At 37.3% G+C, this 18998-nt stretch overlaps 1 protein-coding gene across 1 annotated transcript in view; it reads left to right on the top strand.

Moving 5' to 3' along the window:
- Positions 1 to 13778, top strand: part of SEL1L (SEL1L adaptor subunit of SYVN1 ubiquitin ligase) — a gene marked incomplete at both ends in the record, with an annotated part of 57031 nt that extends 43253 nt beyond the window's left edge. The window contains 2 exons of the mRNA XM_080707916.1: positions 11857 to 11985; positions 13569 to 13778. Coding sequence (XP_080564042.1) covers positions 11857 to 11985; positions 13569 to 13778 — 339 coding nt within the window. The remainder of the gene's footprint in view (positions 1 to 11856; positions 11986 to 13568) is intronic.
- Between the last annotated feature and the right edge of the window lie 5220 nt (positions 13779 to 18998).

Below are 18998 nucleotides of genomic sequence, written 5' to 3'. Positions count from 1 at the left end.
GGTGTATCTCTCTGTGGCTCTGAGCTCTGTTCTCAGTCCACTTTCTCTCTGGAGCCTGGTGATTTTTTTGTTTCTCTGGTGATGGTGTTTTCTGGCTATGAAAGGCACTGATTTTGTGGTAATGGAGATTGGTTGTTAGCGGGGCTCTTAAGCCCCACTTTTCTCGGTTGCCATCTTCCCGGAAGTCTCGAATCATTAGCTTTTAGGCCAGTAAGTTTTAAGACTGATCTTCAGTGTCTCTCATCTTCTAAAAAATATACATATTAATATCCACACGGTTAAAGACAGATTCACAAAGCAGAAATTCAGTGCTGCTGCTGGTGATTAATCATTGTTTATAAAACCTACGTGTCCGTGCTCAGTCAAATTCGATTATTCCTACATTATTTTGAAATGAATTAAAAATATTCTCAATAATAAAATTATTTCTGATTATTAGACCTTCCTAATGCAGCCTAACTCTCTAGACCTACATGGTGTTAATATTTTTGGCTATATATTCTCAGAGATATTTAAGAACTGTATTTCTTGCACATTTGTAAGTTGATGTTGAAATTTTCTCTGAAGTTTCAAAGCATCTAAATTTCACCTTTATGTTAACATTTTGAAATAGAATTATTAAATTACTCTTAAAATATTCAGTAGACTCTAAATACCAAAATAATTTGATACCCACTATTACTGATTTCTTAAAAACATACAAACTTTTTAATAACAAATTATTATATTTTTCTTTTATCCCTAAGTTCATATTTTCAGCCATTGCTTTCACACATAGAATTTTATACTAATGTTATATCTTTAATGCCTAGGCTTTTCACTGGTCACTGTCATATTTATCTGAAACAAGTATGTAATCTTATCTTGAATTTTACTTCTTTTTTTTTTTTTTTTTTTTTTTTTTTATTTTTTTTTTTAACAATTTTTTATTGAACATAAATAGTATACATTTACACTATATTTGGTGCCCTCTCCCCCCGCCCCCATTTTCTCCCCCCCCCCACCAATGGTTGGCCAGGTTAACCATGTCTTATTCATAATTTTACACATGTTCAGGTGAAGATGCTCCTTAATCAAGATCGGCCTTTCTCCTCTCCTATCTTTCCATTAAAACTTAGCTAGTATTTCCCCTCTAATATCTGGGGTCCTACTGGTATCCTTTGTGTTTTCTAGTTTGGGCATATTAGAGGAAACATGTGTATCTTCTCCTTCTGTGCTTGGCTGATCTCACTTAACATGATGCTTTCCAGGGCTTTCCATCTTCTTGCAAATGATAAAATTTTGTTCTTCTTTATGGCTGAATAGAATTCCATTGTGTGTATTTCCCACAGTTTTGCTATCCATTCATCTGTTGATGGTGATCTGGGTTGGATCCATATTTTGGCTATTACAAATTGTGCTGCTATGAACATAGGTATGCATATGTTGCTGTATTTCTCTGAATTCAACCCTTTTGGAAAGATACCCAGGAGTGGTATAGCTGGATCATATGGTGGATCTATTCCCACCTTTCTTAGGAATCTCCACACAGATCTCCATAGTGGCTGAACTAGTTTGCACTCCCACCAACAGTGTAAAAGAGTTCCTCTTTCCCCACATCCTCGCCAGCATTTGTTGTTGTTTGATTTCTTTATGCTTGCTACTCTCACTGGGGTTAGATGGAATCTCAGTGTAGTTTTGATTTGCATCTCCCTGATGGCCAGTGATGAAGAACATCTTTTCATGTATCTATTAGCCCTTTGTATCTCTTCTTTTGTGAAGTGTCTATTTAGTTCATTTGCCCATTTCTTGATTGGGTTGTTTGTTTTGTTGGTGTAGAGCCTTTTGAGCTCTTTGTATACTCTGGATATTAGCCCCCTATCAGAATGGTGGCTGGTAAAGATCCTTTCCCATTCTGTAGGCTTCCTCTTTAGGTTATTGATAGTTTCCTTTGATGAGAAGAAACTTTTTAGTTTAATGTTATCCCACTTGTTTATTCTTGCTTTAATTTCCTGAGCTTTGGAGGTTTTGTTGAGAAAGTTACTGCCTGTGCCAATATGTTGTAGTGTTGAACCTATGTTCTCCTCTACTAACTTCACCGTCTCAGGTCTAATTTCTAAGTCTTTGATCCATCTTGAGTTGATTCCTGTGTTAGGTGAGATATAGGGGTTTAGCTTCATCTTTTTACAAATGGCTAGCCAGTTCTCCCAGCACCACTTGTTGAAAAGGCTGTCTTTTCTCCAGCGTATGTGTTTGGCCCCTTTGTCAAAGATTAATTGACTAAAGATGTGTGGGTTTGTTTCTGTATCTTCTATTCTAATCCACTGGTCAGTATATCTGTTTTTGTGCCAGTACCATGCTGTTTTTACTACTATTGCTCTATAGTATAGTTTGAAGTCTGGGATTGTAATGCCTCCTGCGTGTTTCTTGTTATTGAGAATTGCTTTGGCTATTCTAGGTCTTTTCTTTCTCCATATGAAGTTCATGATTGATTTTTCTAGGTCTCTGAAGAATGTCACTGGTATTTTAATGGGAATTGCATTGAACCTATAGATCAGTTTTGGCAGAATGGCCATTTTGATGATATTTATTCTGCCTATCCATGAGCACGGGAGATCTTTCCATCTTCCAAGGTCTTCTTCTATTTCTTTTTTTAATGTTTTATAGTTTTTGTTGTAGAGGTCTTTTACATCTTGGGTTAGGTTTATTCCTAGGTATTTTATTGGTTTTGAGGTTATAGTGAATGGAATTGTTGTTTTTGTTTCCTTCATTGTGGATTCGTTGTTGGCATAAAGAAAGGCCACTGATTTCTTTAGGTTGATTTTGTAACCTGCGACTTTGCCGAATTTGTCGATCAGCTCCAGAAGTCTTTTGGTTGAGTTCTTTGGGTCTTCCAGGTAAAGGATCATGTCATCTGCGAATAAGGATAATTTCACTTCCTCTCTTCCTATGTGGATTCCTTTGATTTCCTTCTCTTGTCTGATTGCTGCAGCAAGAGTCTCAAGGACTATATTGAAAAGGAGAGGTGAAAGTGGGCATCCTTGTCTTGTTCCTGACTGTAGCGGAAATTCTTGCAGTTTTTCCCCATTCAATATAATGTTGGCTTTGGGTTTGCAGTATATTGCCTTGATGATGTTGAAGTACTTTCCTTCTATCCCAATTTTTTGCAGTGTTTTTAACATAAATGGGTGTTGGATTTTGTCGAATGCTTTTTCAGCATCTATTGCTATGATGATGTGGTTTTTGTTCTTGGTTCTATTTATGTGGTGAATAACATGTATTGATTTGCGTATGTTGAACCAGCCTTGTTTTTCTGGGATGAAACCGACTTGGTCGTGATGAATTATTCTCTTGATATAGTTTTGAATGCGTATAGCTAGTATTTTGTTTAGAATTTTTGCATCTATGTTCATTAAGGATATTGGTCTGTAGTTTTCCTTTCTTGAGGTATCTTTATTTGGTTTGGGGATTAATGTGATACTGGCCTCATAGAAGGAATTTGGAAGAGTTCCATCTCTTTCAATTTCCCGGAACGTGTTATGAAGTATTGGTATTAGTTGTTCATTGAAGGTTTTGTAGAATTCAGCTGGGAACCCATCTGGGCCTGGGCTTTTCTTTGGTGGAAGAATTTTTATTGCCGTTTCTATTTCTTTGGTTGTTATTGGTTGGTTTAGGCTTGCTATGTCCTCTTGGTTGAGTGTAGGAAGGTTAACTGTGTTTAGAAATCTGTCAATTTCATCCAGGTTTTCAAATCTATTGGAGTATAAATTTTTAAAGTAGTTTCTGATAATGTTTTGAATTTCTTCACTATCAGTGGTGATATCTCCTTTTTCATTTCTAATTTTGGTAATTTGAGTTGATTCTCTTTTTCTTTTGGTTAGGTTGGCCAGGGGTTTATCAATTCTATTAATCTTTTCAAAGAACCAACTTTTTGTTTTATTGATTCTTTGAATTGTTTTTTTGTTCTCTATTTCATTTATTTCTGCTCTAATTTTGATGATTTCTCGTCTTCTGCTGGCTTTGGGAATGGATTGTTGCAGAATTTCTAGATCCTTGAGTTGTTTCATTAGGTTCTTTACTTGGTGGTTCTCCATCCTTTTTATGTGGGCACTCAATGCGATAAACTTTCCTCTTAGTACTGCCTTCATGGTGTCCCATAGGTTTTGGTGGGTTGTGTCTCTGTTTTCGTTTGTTTCCATAAATTTCTTTATTTCTTCCCTAATTTCTGCTCTTACCCATTCGTCATTTAGTAGTGTATCATTCATTCTCCATGAATTTGAATACTTTCTTTCGAGTTTCCTGTTGTTGATTTCTACTTTTATTCCATTGTGGTCTGAAAAGATGCATGGGATTATATTACATTTTTTGAATTTGCTGGTATTTTCTTTGTGTCCCAGGATGTGATCTATTTTGGAGAAGGTTCCATGGGCTGCTGAGAAGAAAGTGTATTCTGTAGTTCCTGGTTGAAATACTCTGAAAACGTCTATTAGGTCCATTTGGTTTATGGTTTCCTTTAGTTCTAGAGCATCTTTACTCATCTTTTGCCTCGAAGATCGATCCAGTGGTGTGAGAGGCGTATTAAAGTCTCCCAGAATTATTGTATTTGGGTCTACTTGGGATCTTATGTCCAGAAGGGTTTGTTTTACGAATGTGGTTGCACCCACATTTGGGGCATAAATATTTACTATCATTATATCTTCTTGGTGTATTGTTCCTTTTAATAAAAGGAAGTGCCCTGATTTGTCTCTTTTGATGTGTTTTATTTTAAAGTCTGTTTTGTTGGATATCAGGGTTGCTACCCCTGCTCTTTTTCGGTCACTGGTGGCATGGTATATCTTTTTCCATCCTTTCACCTTCAACCTGTGAATGTCTTTGGCTGTGAGGTGAGTTTCTTGCAGACAGCATATGTTTGGATTATGTTTCCTAATCCACATTGCCAGTCTATGTCTTTTGATTGGTGAGTTAAGTCCTTTGACATTAAGTGATATTATTGAAATATGCTTTTTGTTTTCTGCCATTTTGTGTTCTGTCTACTCTTGGGTGTTGTGATCTTTCTTCTTTACTTAAATGGCCCACTTATTAACTTCCTCGCTTCTCTGATTCTGGAGTCTGCTTCTTTTTTCTTCCTTATGATTTATTTCTTTAAGAATTTTCTCTAGTGTTGGCTTTGAATTCATGAATTTTTTGAGATTCTGTTTATCCTGAAAGACTTTGACTTTCCCATTGATCTTGAATAGTAGTTTTGCTGGGTAGATTAATTTGGGCTGGAAGTTATGTTCTTCCAGGGTCTGAATCACGTCATACCAGTCTCTCCTAGCATTCCTGACCTGGGTTGTATAGTCTGGGGTGATTCTTATTGTTTTGCCTCTATATGTCACCTGTCCTTTTGTTCTTACTGCTTTTAAGATTCCTTCCTTGGCCTCTATGCTGGTCAATTTGGTTATTATGTGGCGTGGAGTGGTTTTTCTTTGGTCCTGTCTCAGTGGAGTTCTGTATGCCTCCTGTACTTGAAGATTCAAGTCTCTTTCCATATTTGGAAAATTCTCTGAGATTATTTCCTTGAAGATATTACATATGCCCTTGGTCTGTACCTCTATCCCTTCCTCAATGCCTATTATCCGTAAATTAGGGCGCTTCATATTATCCCATAATTGCTGGATGTTTAGGTTTTGTTGCTGTAAAGATTTCTGTATATCGCTGACTGTGTTTTCGGTTTGGGATGTACTGTCTTCTAATATTGATATTCTGTTTTCCATTTCATCTAATCTTCCAGAGTTTCTTTCTATTGCTGTCTTCATTTCACTTATTGCCTCTTTCATTTCATTCCAGACCTCTTTCTGATTCTTTTTTAGTGTTTCTATTTCACCTTTAACCTCCTCTATACTTGTTTTAAAACCTTTCATCATATTGAACAACAAGATTCTGAACTCCCCTTCTTGCATTTCTAGTAGGTCAGTATTCGTGATTTCTGCTGTCTCTTCATAACTCCTGGTTCTCATATTTATAGTGTTCTCTGTCCTGTTTTTCTGATTTCTACCCATCGTTCGTGAGTAATGTGTTTAGTCAAATCTTAATATTAGGAGTTTAGGAGTATCGGCCAGTCAGCAGAGCCTTTCCAGTGTTGAAAGTGGGTGATGTGGGAGGAGCTGGGGTGATGGGTAAAGGAGTCAGATTAGGTGGAGGATATGTTAGGTTGAGAAGGACTTTAAGTATGATAAAGTAATAACTTGCTATGAATGAGAGAGAGTTAACTACTAGGACTCTTGTTGTTAGTAGAGTAGTTATGGATATAAAAAATACTTTGAGTTTTAAACCATGAGGTATATTATGGGGAAAAGTTTTGGGGGAGAAATGTATGTAGGTTAGTGTGGGAAGGTTTGTAAATAGGGATGCTGGTAGGAGCAGGCAGACATAAAAAAAAAAAAAAAAAAAAAAAAGAATCCGCTCAAGATACCAAGACTATTATGTAATCCAAGAAAAAGGAAGGTAAACCAATCAAAGGAGGAGAATGAAAGAAAAGGAAGGAAAAGGGAAGAAAGAGGAAAAAGGAAGAGGAATAAAATAAAAGGAACTAGCAGCCGTGTGAAATAAAGAAATAAGGCAAACTATCCAATGTATATATATATAAAACAACAAGTTAAAGTAAGAGAAGTTTGGATTAAAAGAAGAAAGAAAAAGAAAAAAAAAGAAAACAGCAATAACCATATTAAAACAAAAGCACTTTAAAAGCAAAAGAAAACATAACATCCACATTAAAAGTAAAACAAACAGTCCTACTTATTTACGCATATGGGGTCAGGTCCATATAATATGTGTGTATCTGATTGCTTGGTAGCTTTCAGGATACCGTCCAATGTCTCTTAGTTTTCTTTGTACTCTATTTTTATCTTCTTAAGTCACTCTGGGTGTTTGGACACCTTTTTCTCCTTTAGCTGCTTTAGGTTTATGTGTCCGGGTGTCTGGTTTCACTGTTATTTGATTCTGTACAGTTCACAGATTCTGCGAAATTCTAACCTGTGGTCAGCACATCTGCACTTACCACCCTCGCCTCCAGCCTGTGCTTCCCTACAGCAGGGGTGGAGAGTGACTAAAGTGTAATTGGCACTTCCCCCTGAGGTCCTGAGCAGATTTTGTGGCCCGATGGATTTTCTTGTGTCTCTGGAAATTCCAGCTAGGCTAGCCAGGTGTGGTCCCAAGATGTGCCCTGGGCAAATGAATGCTGGTTCCTGGGTGGCCACACTTACTGCCAGAGCTCTGCCTATTCCAAGAGTGCAGGCTGGATGCCCTGTTAATACTGGACCCTAGTGAGAGTGGGTGCAGCTGTCTATTGCTGCTGGTATGTTCTTCCAAGGTGTATTGAGCTGTGTTCTCACTTAGAACTAAGCATCTGGCTACCAGGAGGTTGGGAATACCCCGCGGTGGGCCAGGGGTGCAGGGTAGGTGCTCAAGGGTCCAGTGTGCGGTGTCCAGCAATGGTCTCTGCGTCCCGCGGGACGTAGAGGCTGGGGGTGCCCCAAGGAGATTTCCGGGTCTCCCAGTGCTTTTGCAGCCTGGAGGGTAGGCTCTGGCAAGGTGGCAGGGGTTAGCCACAGAAGCAGGCTCCAATTTAGGAGGGCAGTGTACAGGCGCTGATTACTAGTAGGGGACAGGCAGGAAGCGCGAGGAGAGTGCTCTGAGGCTTGAGCCCGTGGTGGGGGTTTGAGACTGCGACTCCGCACACGCTAGGACCCCAGTTACTAGGGCGCCCTCAGGTACCTGTCTTGGTGCAGGAATCCGTGTGAGTCTCTGTGCCGATGTGATCCGGTCGCTGGTGGGCAGACAGAGTTCTGGAGGGTGCTGCTCGCTGCTTAGGATGCGGTCCTAAGTCCGTTTTTATTCCCGGATTATCTTGCCGTGGAAATATCGGGCAGGCAGCTCCTTGGACAGCTGCCAAAGCAGCCCGCGGCTCAGCGTTCTGGTCCGCGGTCAGATTGTATCTGCAGCAGGTCCCGTGTCCGATCTTTGTTCTTCTTGTTCAAGTTCAGGGTTCCGCCGAGGTACAGGATGTGTTTTGGTTCCTGGTATGTATTTGTTTTGTTGATTTAGACACTGCTTTCTCAGTATTTAAACTTTATTTACTTCAGCTACTGAGAGGTGCTGTGTCCCTCAGTCGCCATTTTGAAAAAAAAAAAAAAAAAAAAAAAAAAATTGAATTTTACTTCTATAATCAAAGAGTAAAGAAAAATTATTTCTGATTCTTAGACCTTCCTGATGCAGCCTAACTCTCTATCTTGTAAGATAGTACTCATCAGAATTGCCCAGTTACTAGTACATTATTAGTCAAAATAATGAAATAATATAATTGACAAAAATTTAACTTTTTGTGTATATTTTGTAAAAATGAGTTTATATGAGCCGGGCGTGATGGCGCACACTTGTAATCCCAGAACTTGGGAGGCTCACTTCACTCAGGTTCGAAGCCAGCCTCAGCTACTTAGTGAGGCTCTGGGCAATTTAGTGAGAAAAGACCCTGTTTTCAAATAAAATATATTTTAAAAAATGAGTTTATGTGTAACTGTTCATAAGTAACTTAAACACCAATTCAGGTTGGTTGGTTTGTTTGTTTGTTTGTTTGTTTGTTTGTTTGTTTTTGGTGGTACTGGGGTTCCTGGGCTACACTCCCAGACCTATTTTATATTTTTATTTGGAAACAGGGTCTCTTAAGCCAGCACAGCTGGCTTTGAACCTGCATGATCCTCCTGTCTCTGCCTCCCAAGCTCAGGGATTATAAACCTGCGCCACCACGCCCAGCTCTAGTCATACTTTAAAAAAAAATATAACGCTGGGCGTAGTGGCGCACGCTTGTAAGCTTGTAATCCCCACGCTTCAGAGGTGGAGACAAGAGGATCATGCAGGTTCGAAGCCAGCTGTGCTGGCTTAAGAGACCCTGTTTCCAAATAAAAAAGTATAAAAATAAGTCTGAGAGTGTAGCCCGAAGGTAGAAGTGTTTCCAGGAACCCCAGTACCTCCAAAAAAAAAAAAAAAAAAAAAATGTATGACTAGAACCTGTTCACTTAAATTAGTACACAAGATGGGAAGGGTTTTATTACAATAGTGACTTTTAGAGTGATATTTCAGACAAAACTTAGAGTGATCTCTCATTAAAGATTATTTTTAAGCCGGATGTGGTGGTGCGTGCCTGTAATCCCAGTACTTGGGAGGCTGAGATAGGAGGATCACATATTCACAGCCAGCCTCGACAACTTAGTGTGAGACACTATTTAAAAAGAAAAAAGAAAACAGGGCTGGGGTTGTAGCTCAGAGCCACAACGCTTCTAGGTTCAATCCCTAATACCACACACACACAAAAAAAGAAAACAGAGACCTAGAAAAGAAAGTGTTCCTTGATCTCTGAAGCCTTTGACTTTCTCATTTTCTGGGAAGAATACCTGAGAAGCTTTACCAAGGCTTAGGAAATAGCTGTTAATTATACCCCTTACTCTCATAATAGGGGCACTTTGTTGATCTATCTTAGAAATAGAAGGAAAGTTGTTCATTTCACTTTACTAATACCTTTTTTTTTTACAAATTGTGTTTTTATTACATTTATTTTCTTTTCAGTATATAAATTTTTATACTTCAAAGTTATCTTAATATTTACAATATTATTTTGTGGGAGGGTATCTGGAATGGAATATAGGGTAATTGTACCTCCAAGCTACACCCCCAGCCCTATTTTTAGCCGTTTTCTTGTTGTTGTTGTTGTTGTTGTTGTGTTTTGAAACAGGGTCTCACTGAGCTACAAAGGGCCTCACTAAGTAGCTGAGGCTGTCCAGAAACCATGATTCTCTGGTCTCTGCCCCCCAAATCTTGGCATTACAAGCATGCACCATCACGCCCAACTTACAATAGTGTTACTATTAGATATGTAAGTATAGTTTTTCAAGACTTTGGAGCTGCAGACTCAATGCATTCAATTTCCAGACGGTCTCTACCAGGTGACCTATTTAGTGAAGCGCTTCTTCATTGTGAGGATGGTCAGCCCAATCAGACTTTGTTTCTGTCAAAGGCTGACTTCATTTCTCAATTCAAATAAAGTCTGCCATGTGTTTGATGAATCACATATAAGTTATGGCATTTATTGGATATATTTTGCAATCATTTACTAGAAGCAGTCAAGATTAAAATGATATAACCCTGATAATCCATTTTATAATAGGTTAGAAAATAAATTATTATATATGCTTCTCTTTAATTTCTATTATAATATAAAATACAGCCAATATTGTAATTCTTATGACTAAAAGGCATTATATTCTTTTGATGAGAGTCAGGGAAGGGAATTGAAATCAGCTTTTGAGAATAATTAGAGAATAATTAGTATAAATCTTATAATTAATATATCTTAGATAATGTTAATATATTTTATAATATAGTAAATAATATGTTAAAATTAATAATTTGAGAATAATTAAATAATCTTGTGCAAAAATCAGAATTACATCATTACTTTTCATAGACATCATGATTACATTTTTCTATGTTCAAAATGAAAGAAATATTCACACTGCTAAATACTCCAACATCTAGTATAGCTAGAAAAATATATTAAGTATTAAATCAAGATGTGGTTTGGCTATAGGTAGAAATACACTCAGGATGTGATTTGATAAGTTTGAATTATCCTCTCAAATCACCCAGAGTCTTTATCACATACAGTTTGATCTATCATCTTAAAAAAAATAACAGTTCAAAAAATATTTTGTTTTTTTTATTTTGGTTTTCTTATTTTGGTGCTAGGGATTCAACCCAGAGCCTCATGCATGCTAAGCTTGGCCTCTCACACTGAACTACATCCCCAGCCCTAAGTTACTGTATTTTTCTTAAAAATCAGAGACACAACTATACTATTAATATTGTGTGAAGGTCTTCTTTTTAACTAATGACACATTCCAAGGATAAAATTAATAAATAACTGAAAGTAATGCTTGTATTTAAATATGGGGAAGTCTTGTTTAGTGTGTAGCTTTTCTTTTCCATGTCTCCTGGAATTGTTTCTTAAGAGTTTGATATTCTTTTGACAATAGTCAGGGCATAAAAGAAATGAGATTTTTAAGTAAAGGTTATCACAACTCCCACTACTATCCCATTCTGCCTTATATGTGAATTACCTATACTTCATTCTGGGCCAAGATTAATAATGACTTGTTTCACACTTTACAGAAATATGAGTAAGACAAGAGGCCATTCGTGGGTTTACAATTAGTCATTGCAGAAGCCTTCTCCAATACCTTTGTTTCAGGGTGTGTCTTTATGTGGTGATGTCTGAGGTTTCTACACCTCTGGACTATGCCCCTCAGGAAGGGCTGGGGAAGGGAAGGTGTGCGCCTGTCTTTGCAAAGAGAAGTTGATGTACGCACAGGCCTGTTTGGGGGCATCCCTTCTTAGGAACTGCAAAATAGAGGCCCTGTCCATGCAAGTACCTCCTAGAAAATCTAGAATGTAAACTGAAGATGTGAACTGAAACCAGAGTTGCTTGCACTAAGTTTTAAGTAGGAAGAAAATAGCTTGAAACTAGGAATTGTCCTTGGGTAACTCTAGATTAACAGTGTAATGCACAGATCTGTAGCTGTGTCCACCTTATCTACACAGTAAATGGGATATTGCATTGGGGGGAAATGAGCTAAGTTTTCTAAATTTTAATTAAATTTTTCAAAATTACATAGTTAGATTATTAAAGAAAGTTTACCCAGTTAAAGCTCATTTTCTTCTTGTGGTAAGGGAAATTCATTTTAAAATGAAAACTTGAAAGGTAAAATCAATTTCCCTAATATGTAAGCTAAATATTTTTACCTATTTTGACAAGAAATGAATTTTTGTTTGTGACCTGGATTATAGGATATTCATCTTGCAAAACGCTTTTATGACATGGCAGCTGAAGCCAGCCCAGATGCACAAGTACCTGTCTTCCTAGCACTCTGCAAATTGGGCGTTGTCTATTTCTTGCAGTACATACGGGAAACAAATGTAAGTGGTCCTTGCCTCATTTAATTAAAATACAAATGGTTACTTTTCAGATGTGAAGGTTGTTTTAAAAGTAGGATCAAGGGGTGTGGTGGCGCACGCTTATAATCCCCGTGCGCTTGGAAGGCGGAGACAGGAGGATCACGCAGGTTCAAAGCCAGCCGAGCATGCTGGCTTAGGAGTCCCTGTTTCCAAATAAAAAAATATATAAAAATAGGTCTGGGAGTGTAGCCCGGAGGTAGAAGGGCTTCCAGGAACCCCAGTACCACCGAAAAAAAAAAAAAAAAAAAAAAAAGAAGGAAGGAAGGAAGGAAAGAAAGAAAGAAAGAAAGAAAGAAAGAAAGAAAGAAAGAAAGAAAGAAAGAAAGAAAGAAAAACACTAAATATCCCATCTCAGGCTTCTTACTGGAGTATGCAGATGTTTGTGTCCAAAAAAATTTAGTACCTGTGCCTACAAATATATTTCACAGGAACCTTTTATTTTTTTTTTATTTTTTTTTTTTTATTTTTGGTGGTACTGGGGTTCCTGGAAGCCCTTTTACCTCTGGGCTACACTCCCAGACCTATTTTATATTTTTTTTATTTGGAAACAGGGTCTCTTAAGCGCGATCCTCCTGTCTCCGCCTCCCAAGCGCGGGGATTACAAGCGTGCGCCACCATGCCCGGAAAACAGGAACCTTTTAAATGTGATTTTATTTAAATAAAGTATTAGACTCCATTTATCTTTTTGGTTGAATAATAGAAAAATGTCAAAAATAACATCTAAAAGTGATAATAAAACAAATAAGAATATAATTTTTAAGTTCAAATTTATGCATTAAAATATCTTGCATTTTAGTTAAAACCTAACCCAAAAACAAGTGTCACCCATCTGCTCTTCAACGTTTGAATTCCTGTATTCTTCAGTTCCGTGAAGGAGGTAGTGCAAACAGTTCATTCAGCCTTCCTCAGAACAGTGTCTCGGCTGTGTGTGTGTGCTGTCAGTACAGAGAGTGGCAGGCGGGCCAGGGCTCTAATTGTTTTCTCCTTGTTCCTATATGTCCCAGTGTTTCTTTCAAATTTTCCCAGTGGAAAAAACGGTTAGAAATTGGACATAACACAATGGAATTTTACTCAACCATAAAGGAAAAACACAATTGCATCATTTTCAGGGAAATGGACAGAACTGGAGAACATTATTCTAAGTGAGATTAGTCAATCACAAAAAATAAGAAATCCTGCTCTCCTTAATATGTGGAAGCTAAGGAGAAAATGGGTCATAGGAGAAACTTTAGACAAAGGAGATACTATAGATAAGTATATAATACTATTAGTAAAGTCTTCTAAAAATTAAAAAATTAGACATTAACTTGCTGATGAAAAGAACCTTGTTAGACATTTTATGTAGTTACCTGTTATAATAGCTGAGTTACTAAGACATGTTACTGTGAGCTTCAGTTGAAGGCTTTTAAAATCTTTTTTTAAAACATGCTGCAAAATGTTCTACAAAAACAATTTACGTTCAGTGTTTATCTTTAATGTGATGTGACTCACTATTTCTTGCCTGGTATTGGAGTGGTAACGATTTTTTTATTATTTTCGTTAAGATTCGTGACATGTTCACCCAGCTTGATATGGATCAGCTTTTGGGACCGGAGTGGGACCTTTACCTCATGACCATCATTGCGTTGCTGTTGGGAACAGTAATAGCTTACAGACAGAGGCAGCACCAGGACATGCCTGTGCCCAGGCCTCCAGGACCACGACCAGCTCCGCCCCAGCAGGAGGGGCCACCAGAGCCCCAGCCGCCACAGTAACAGTCACCACACGCGGCCTTGATCAGTGACAGCTAAGGAACTCGTTTGCAGAGAGCACACGCATGCGATTAGGACTTTGGATCAGTGGCCACCTCCTGGAAGAGGCACAAGGAAGCATTGAATTCCTAAAGCTGCTTAGAATCCGATGCCTTTATTTTCAGGGATAAGTAACTCTTATTACCTAAACTAAGTTGAATGTTTGTTTCAGTGCCATATGGAATAACAACTCTCAGTGGCTTTCCTCTTTTTTTTTTTTTTTTTTTTAACCTATATGATGTACTCAAAGTAATGTCTACTGCATCCAACTATCTTTCTTGGGTCCTTTTGCTCACTCTCAATGTGTATAATTTCTTATGTCAACCATCTTTGAGGTTTTGTGCAACGACACTAAAAACTATAAGAAGGAAATCCCAGTTAGCTGCAAGTTTATTTTACCTTAAACACATTTAAAAGTCTAAAAATAGAACTTGCCTTTTAAGTTAAACAAAAAAGCAAAAAAGTCTTTCGAAACTGTGATAACTGAGAAACTTTTACGAAGTCCACTTGCAAATATACATATGCCTCATTTTTTTTATTTTAAAAGGGAAGGTTGGGAGGCTTCTTTCTATTGGAGATTGTCATGCTTTATACCATACTTCTCTTCTTCAAAGACTGAGTGACTTTGTAAAAGAGTTCTATGCGAACTTCACTTCTTTGTAATAGAATATATGTAAAACTTCTGTGAGCTGACTCCTTGCACTAACGTGAATTTGCTCACCTCCTCGGTGTAATTTGCTTGTTTGTTTTGAGTATACAGACTCTTAATCCAGAGGCCAGAGAATGGACTAAATGGGAGACATTAGAAAACGTTAAAGAACTTTGGATGGAGTACCAAGAACATAGACATACTTTCCCAAAAGTTAAACTGTTTGTTCCCAGATTTTGTCATACTTTGCATTTCTCACTGCTCAAAGAAGAGATCATCCTCCTGAATTTTTCAAACATGAAATACCATTGCCAGGACGTGGCATACAGGGACTGCCATTATAATAAGAAAATGCAGAGAATGTATTAAACTCAGAGATTGACAAAGCCAAGACCTGTTTGGACTATTCTATATGTTCAGGTAGCTTTTATATCTTACGGTTTTGTATTACAATAGAAAGTTAACTATTTGCTTAGCTCTCATATTCATCGTCCTCCCACTGTTAACATTAGGAAATTCAAAGCTATTACACATGAGAATTACCTGGTTAAATGGATGGGAGAAAGAAACAGCAAAAAAGAAAATTTGTAACTGTATGTAATCACCCAAGAGTGATTTAAAAGAATTAAATCCTAAATCAAATTTGTATTTCTTTTCAACCTGAAGTGGTAGTGTTTACCAGCCACTTTCTAGTCTGAGACTCCATCAGTAAATAAGTGATCCATTGATATCAACTTGCGCGTGTTAACACTAGGGCTTTTTTTTCCCCCATAATCCTTCATCTGCCTGAAAACTTGAAGAGTGTATAACTTGCAGAGTTGTAATGCTTTGGTTTTTGAAGTTGGGATTGTATTTACAACTATATTTAATTAATCTACAAGGCATATGAAGGCTTTAGGTGAGAGGTTGTGAACTTCTTTGTGTTCTTAAGAGTATTACGGGAAACATGGTAAGCAAACTCCTCTCAGATATTTGCTTCTAAATTTAAAGAGATGGTCATAGAGAGGACCATAAATACAGAAGCATATCTGTGAGAAGTAGAAAACGTTGCCCTCAAAAGTATAATATTGTCTTGGGCAGCACTTGTAAATATTAGGACTTACTTGGTCTCTTGCACTTAGAGATTTGAGTGCAGGTGGTACTTAGTGGCTGCTTCTGCCTTTCCACCCCTCTTCAAATTAAGTATAATCTATGGTAGCTGCATACTTCTTTGAAAATACTGTTTTTATTTATTTAGAAGTTAAAGTAGCTGGGGATGGTGGTATGCACCAGTAGTCCCAACTACTTAGGAGGCTGAGGCAGGCAAGTCCTTCAAGCAACAAATTTGAGACTCTTATCTCAGAAAGGAAAAAAAAAAATTAAAAATTCTACCAACCTACTAACTTAACATTTTTTCCCTTTACCATTCATCTAATTTCTCCTTGGGTAGCATTTTTATATTTAGAATTTCTTCCATTAGTAATTGGAAAAAACATTTCTTAAAGCAGCTTACACTAAGGCTGGATGGGAAAGTGTATTCTTGTTTTTCAGGTAATAACGGACTTCCTCATGGTTCACCCCTTCTGTGTCCCTTATTATTATTAATATTGGACATGACCTTTTCTTAGCTTATTTCTACCTTTCTACCTCCTGTTTTACCCAGGGGCACTTGCCTGCAGAAATTTCAACAGTATGCTTAAAATAACTCAGTCATCCTACTGGCTTCCTTTAGAGACGATCTCAAAGGACTTGCTTCCTTTTTCTTTTTGTTTGTGGGATGTGGCACCTAAGCAAATGGGAATTGGGTTTGGTTTTCCTCCTAAAAATAATGCACAATGCTTTCCTAATCAAATGGCATCCATTTGAATAAAGTGATAATAAGGCTAGTTAATGTCAGTGACATTAAACTAACTCCAAGATTTGGGAGTTTTAATGTTAGATTTACACTTAGCAGATAGAGAGGTGCTCCATTTCGCCATGGTGGCCCACCTCTCCTGATCCCTTTCCCAGTCTGTCTCTTAGCCTGCGGAAGCGATGACACAGGACTCTCTTCAGCCTCTCTTCTCTTCCACAGTCCTGTTGTTGGTTAGCCAACAGTTTCAGAATCTCAAGAATATTCATTTTGCTTCTATTTTATTTTACAAAGGTGGTACTAGTGATTTTTGTGGGGGGGTTTCTTTGTGTTTGATTTTTTGTTGTTGTTTTCTGGATAAGGCTTGCCTTATGTTTGGTTACTAGTTTATGACACAGAAACAATAAGTCAAAATGTATTAGTTAGCAGTTAAGTCAGATTAATTTATGAAATCTATATTCTTGATGGTTTGTGACCCTTCTGCATATAAGGTTATTTCCTGGGAGTTTTACCCCTGAACTGTTCTGTCTCTCTTGGTGAGAGGCTTTGAAAATTTCCACTAGTGATCTGGTGATGAGCTGAAGTTTGGCTTAATTAAGGAGCCTCCAGGAAACCTAGTTATTTCATATACATGAATTTCGTTTGTTTTTCCTATTCTTCTCTGTTCCTCATGTTTGTTCTTCAAACCAGCATTTTGGAAGCATGCATGCAGGCCTCTAGATGAAAACCACAATGTTTCATGTGTGTGGCATGTGTACTAATGTCTAACTACATCTGCAAAAGCTTCCTGTATAGAGATTGGGATTAACATTTCACATGCACATTAAAAACAAGATGCTTCAGGTAAATAGCCCCTTTTATCTGCCAAGAAAAGCAGGGCTATGTTTGCTCCAATGATAGCTAGTGTTTGTTTTGAAAGTGACTCTTTAATATATATATATATATATATATATATATATATATATATATATATATATATGAAGGGAGTATTTCCTATAATTTCTTACATATATTATACAATATTGGGGCTAAAAGTATGCAAGAAGTAAAGCAAAAGAAAACCTGTTTATGCAGATTTTTATTGGTCACTGCTCAAATGTGAGTAAAAATGTAAGATCTCTGAATACACAGTGTCTGAGGCACTGCCCGTTTTTAAATGTGTAATATTTGTTGAAGCTAAATTTCTCCATCCACTTGATATTTTAAGAAAATATAAAATAACCCAAATATCAATCAGTTCTATCTTTAAATGACTATTTGCACAAGTAAAAATCCTATTTTGAACACATGAGAAGTGTCCCTTGGGTACATGCAGGGAACTCTCATATGTACTGTTTTTACTGCTTGAATTAACAAACCGGCTAACACTATTTCTCTTCCATTTAAAAAAAAAAACACACACACAGTGTTGATATGATCATAGTAACCGCTATAAATATTTAGGAGAAGTTTAAAAAGACCAAAAGCTGGCATTGTGAAGGAATACCATGATAGACCTTTTTTTGTGAATTTATTTTGTATTTAATGAAATGCAGTATAAAGGCTGGTGATATGTAATATAATTGTGTAAACCCTGTTAATAGAGAGATGTACAGATTCATTTTATACTGTATCTTGAAACTTGTGAAATAAAGATTCCACCTCTGGTTATCCTGTATCCTGTAGTATACCACAACTAGATACTTTTCCAGCCACACTTCTTTTTTTTTTTTTTAATAAATTTTTATTGGTGCATTGTAGTCATACATCTTAATGGGATAAAAAAAAAAAAAAAAACGTGTGGAGATATACATGCACACATCACCCAATTAGCCCTTATCCAGTCCCCATCTCATTCCTTCCCCCTTCCTCCTTCCCATGTTTGGTTTAGTGATTGACTTTGATATGTTTAAGTACATCATGTACTTTAGAGAGTTTCCTCTTCCCCCCTCCTATCCCCTCAGATAGGTCACCTCAATTGCTCCTCTATAGGATCTCCTTCTTCATGGAGAATTCCTCCTTTTTTAACCTGAATGATTTCAACTTTCTTAAGACCTTTTTGGAAATTCAAAGGCTTCTGGTAAATATTCATTTGGGACCATTTGAATTCATCTTTCCTTATTAACTCCTGAAATTCAGATTCCAGTAAGTCAAGAAGTGCTACCATTTATTAAATCTGATGTATTTAACCTGAATCAGCCTGTGATAGGCTATAAGCATGATTTGCCTTAATTTAACCCAATTGAAGTTTAATTTATCCAAACTGTGCATTCTTTTGTCCCAGGGAGTTTTTAAGAAGGCTTACAGAAATGCATACATACAACACAAAGTCTATTTAGAATAAGTGAGAAGATGTAAGCAAAGGGGAAATGGAAAAGGAAACAATACTAAACTGGGAGTACGCTTTGCACACAAAGTGCTACTGAGAAGCAAGGATGATGTTCAGTGGTACAGTATCTGCGTAGCTTGCATGAGGCTCTGGCTTCAACCCTCGGCACTGCAAAAAAAAAAAAAAAAAAAAGTAAATTGGAAGTGGGCTATAAATTTAGCCCTCAGCTTTCTAGCAGCCAACCCAAAGAGGCAATCGAAAGGAAATGTTCCAGCTTAGAAGGATCAGATCCTGGGATTAAAAGTCTGGAGAATACACAGTATGGCCAGTGAGACAGTGGCTATAAAATTTTACTCCAGCAAGCACAGTCCGCTTCCGCCGATGACCTTGACTGAC

Source organism: Muscardinus avellanarius (genome assembly GCF_963383645.1).
Source record: "Muscardinus avellanarius genome assembly, chromosome: 12".
Lineage (NCBI taxonomy): Eukaryota > Metazoa > Chordata > Mammalia > Rodentia > Gliridae > Muscardinus > Muscardinus avellanarius.
This window is presented reverse-complemented; position numbering and strand designations above follow the sequence as displayed.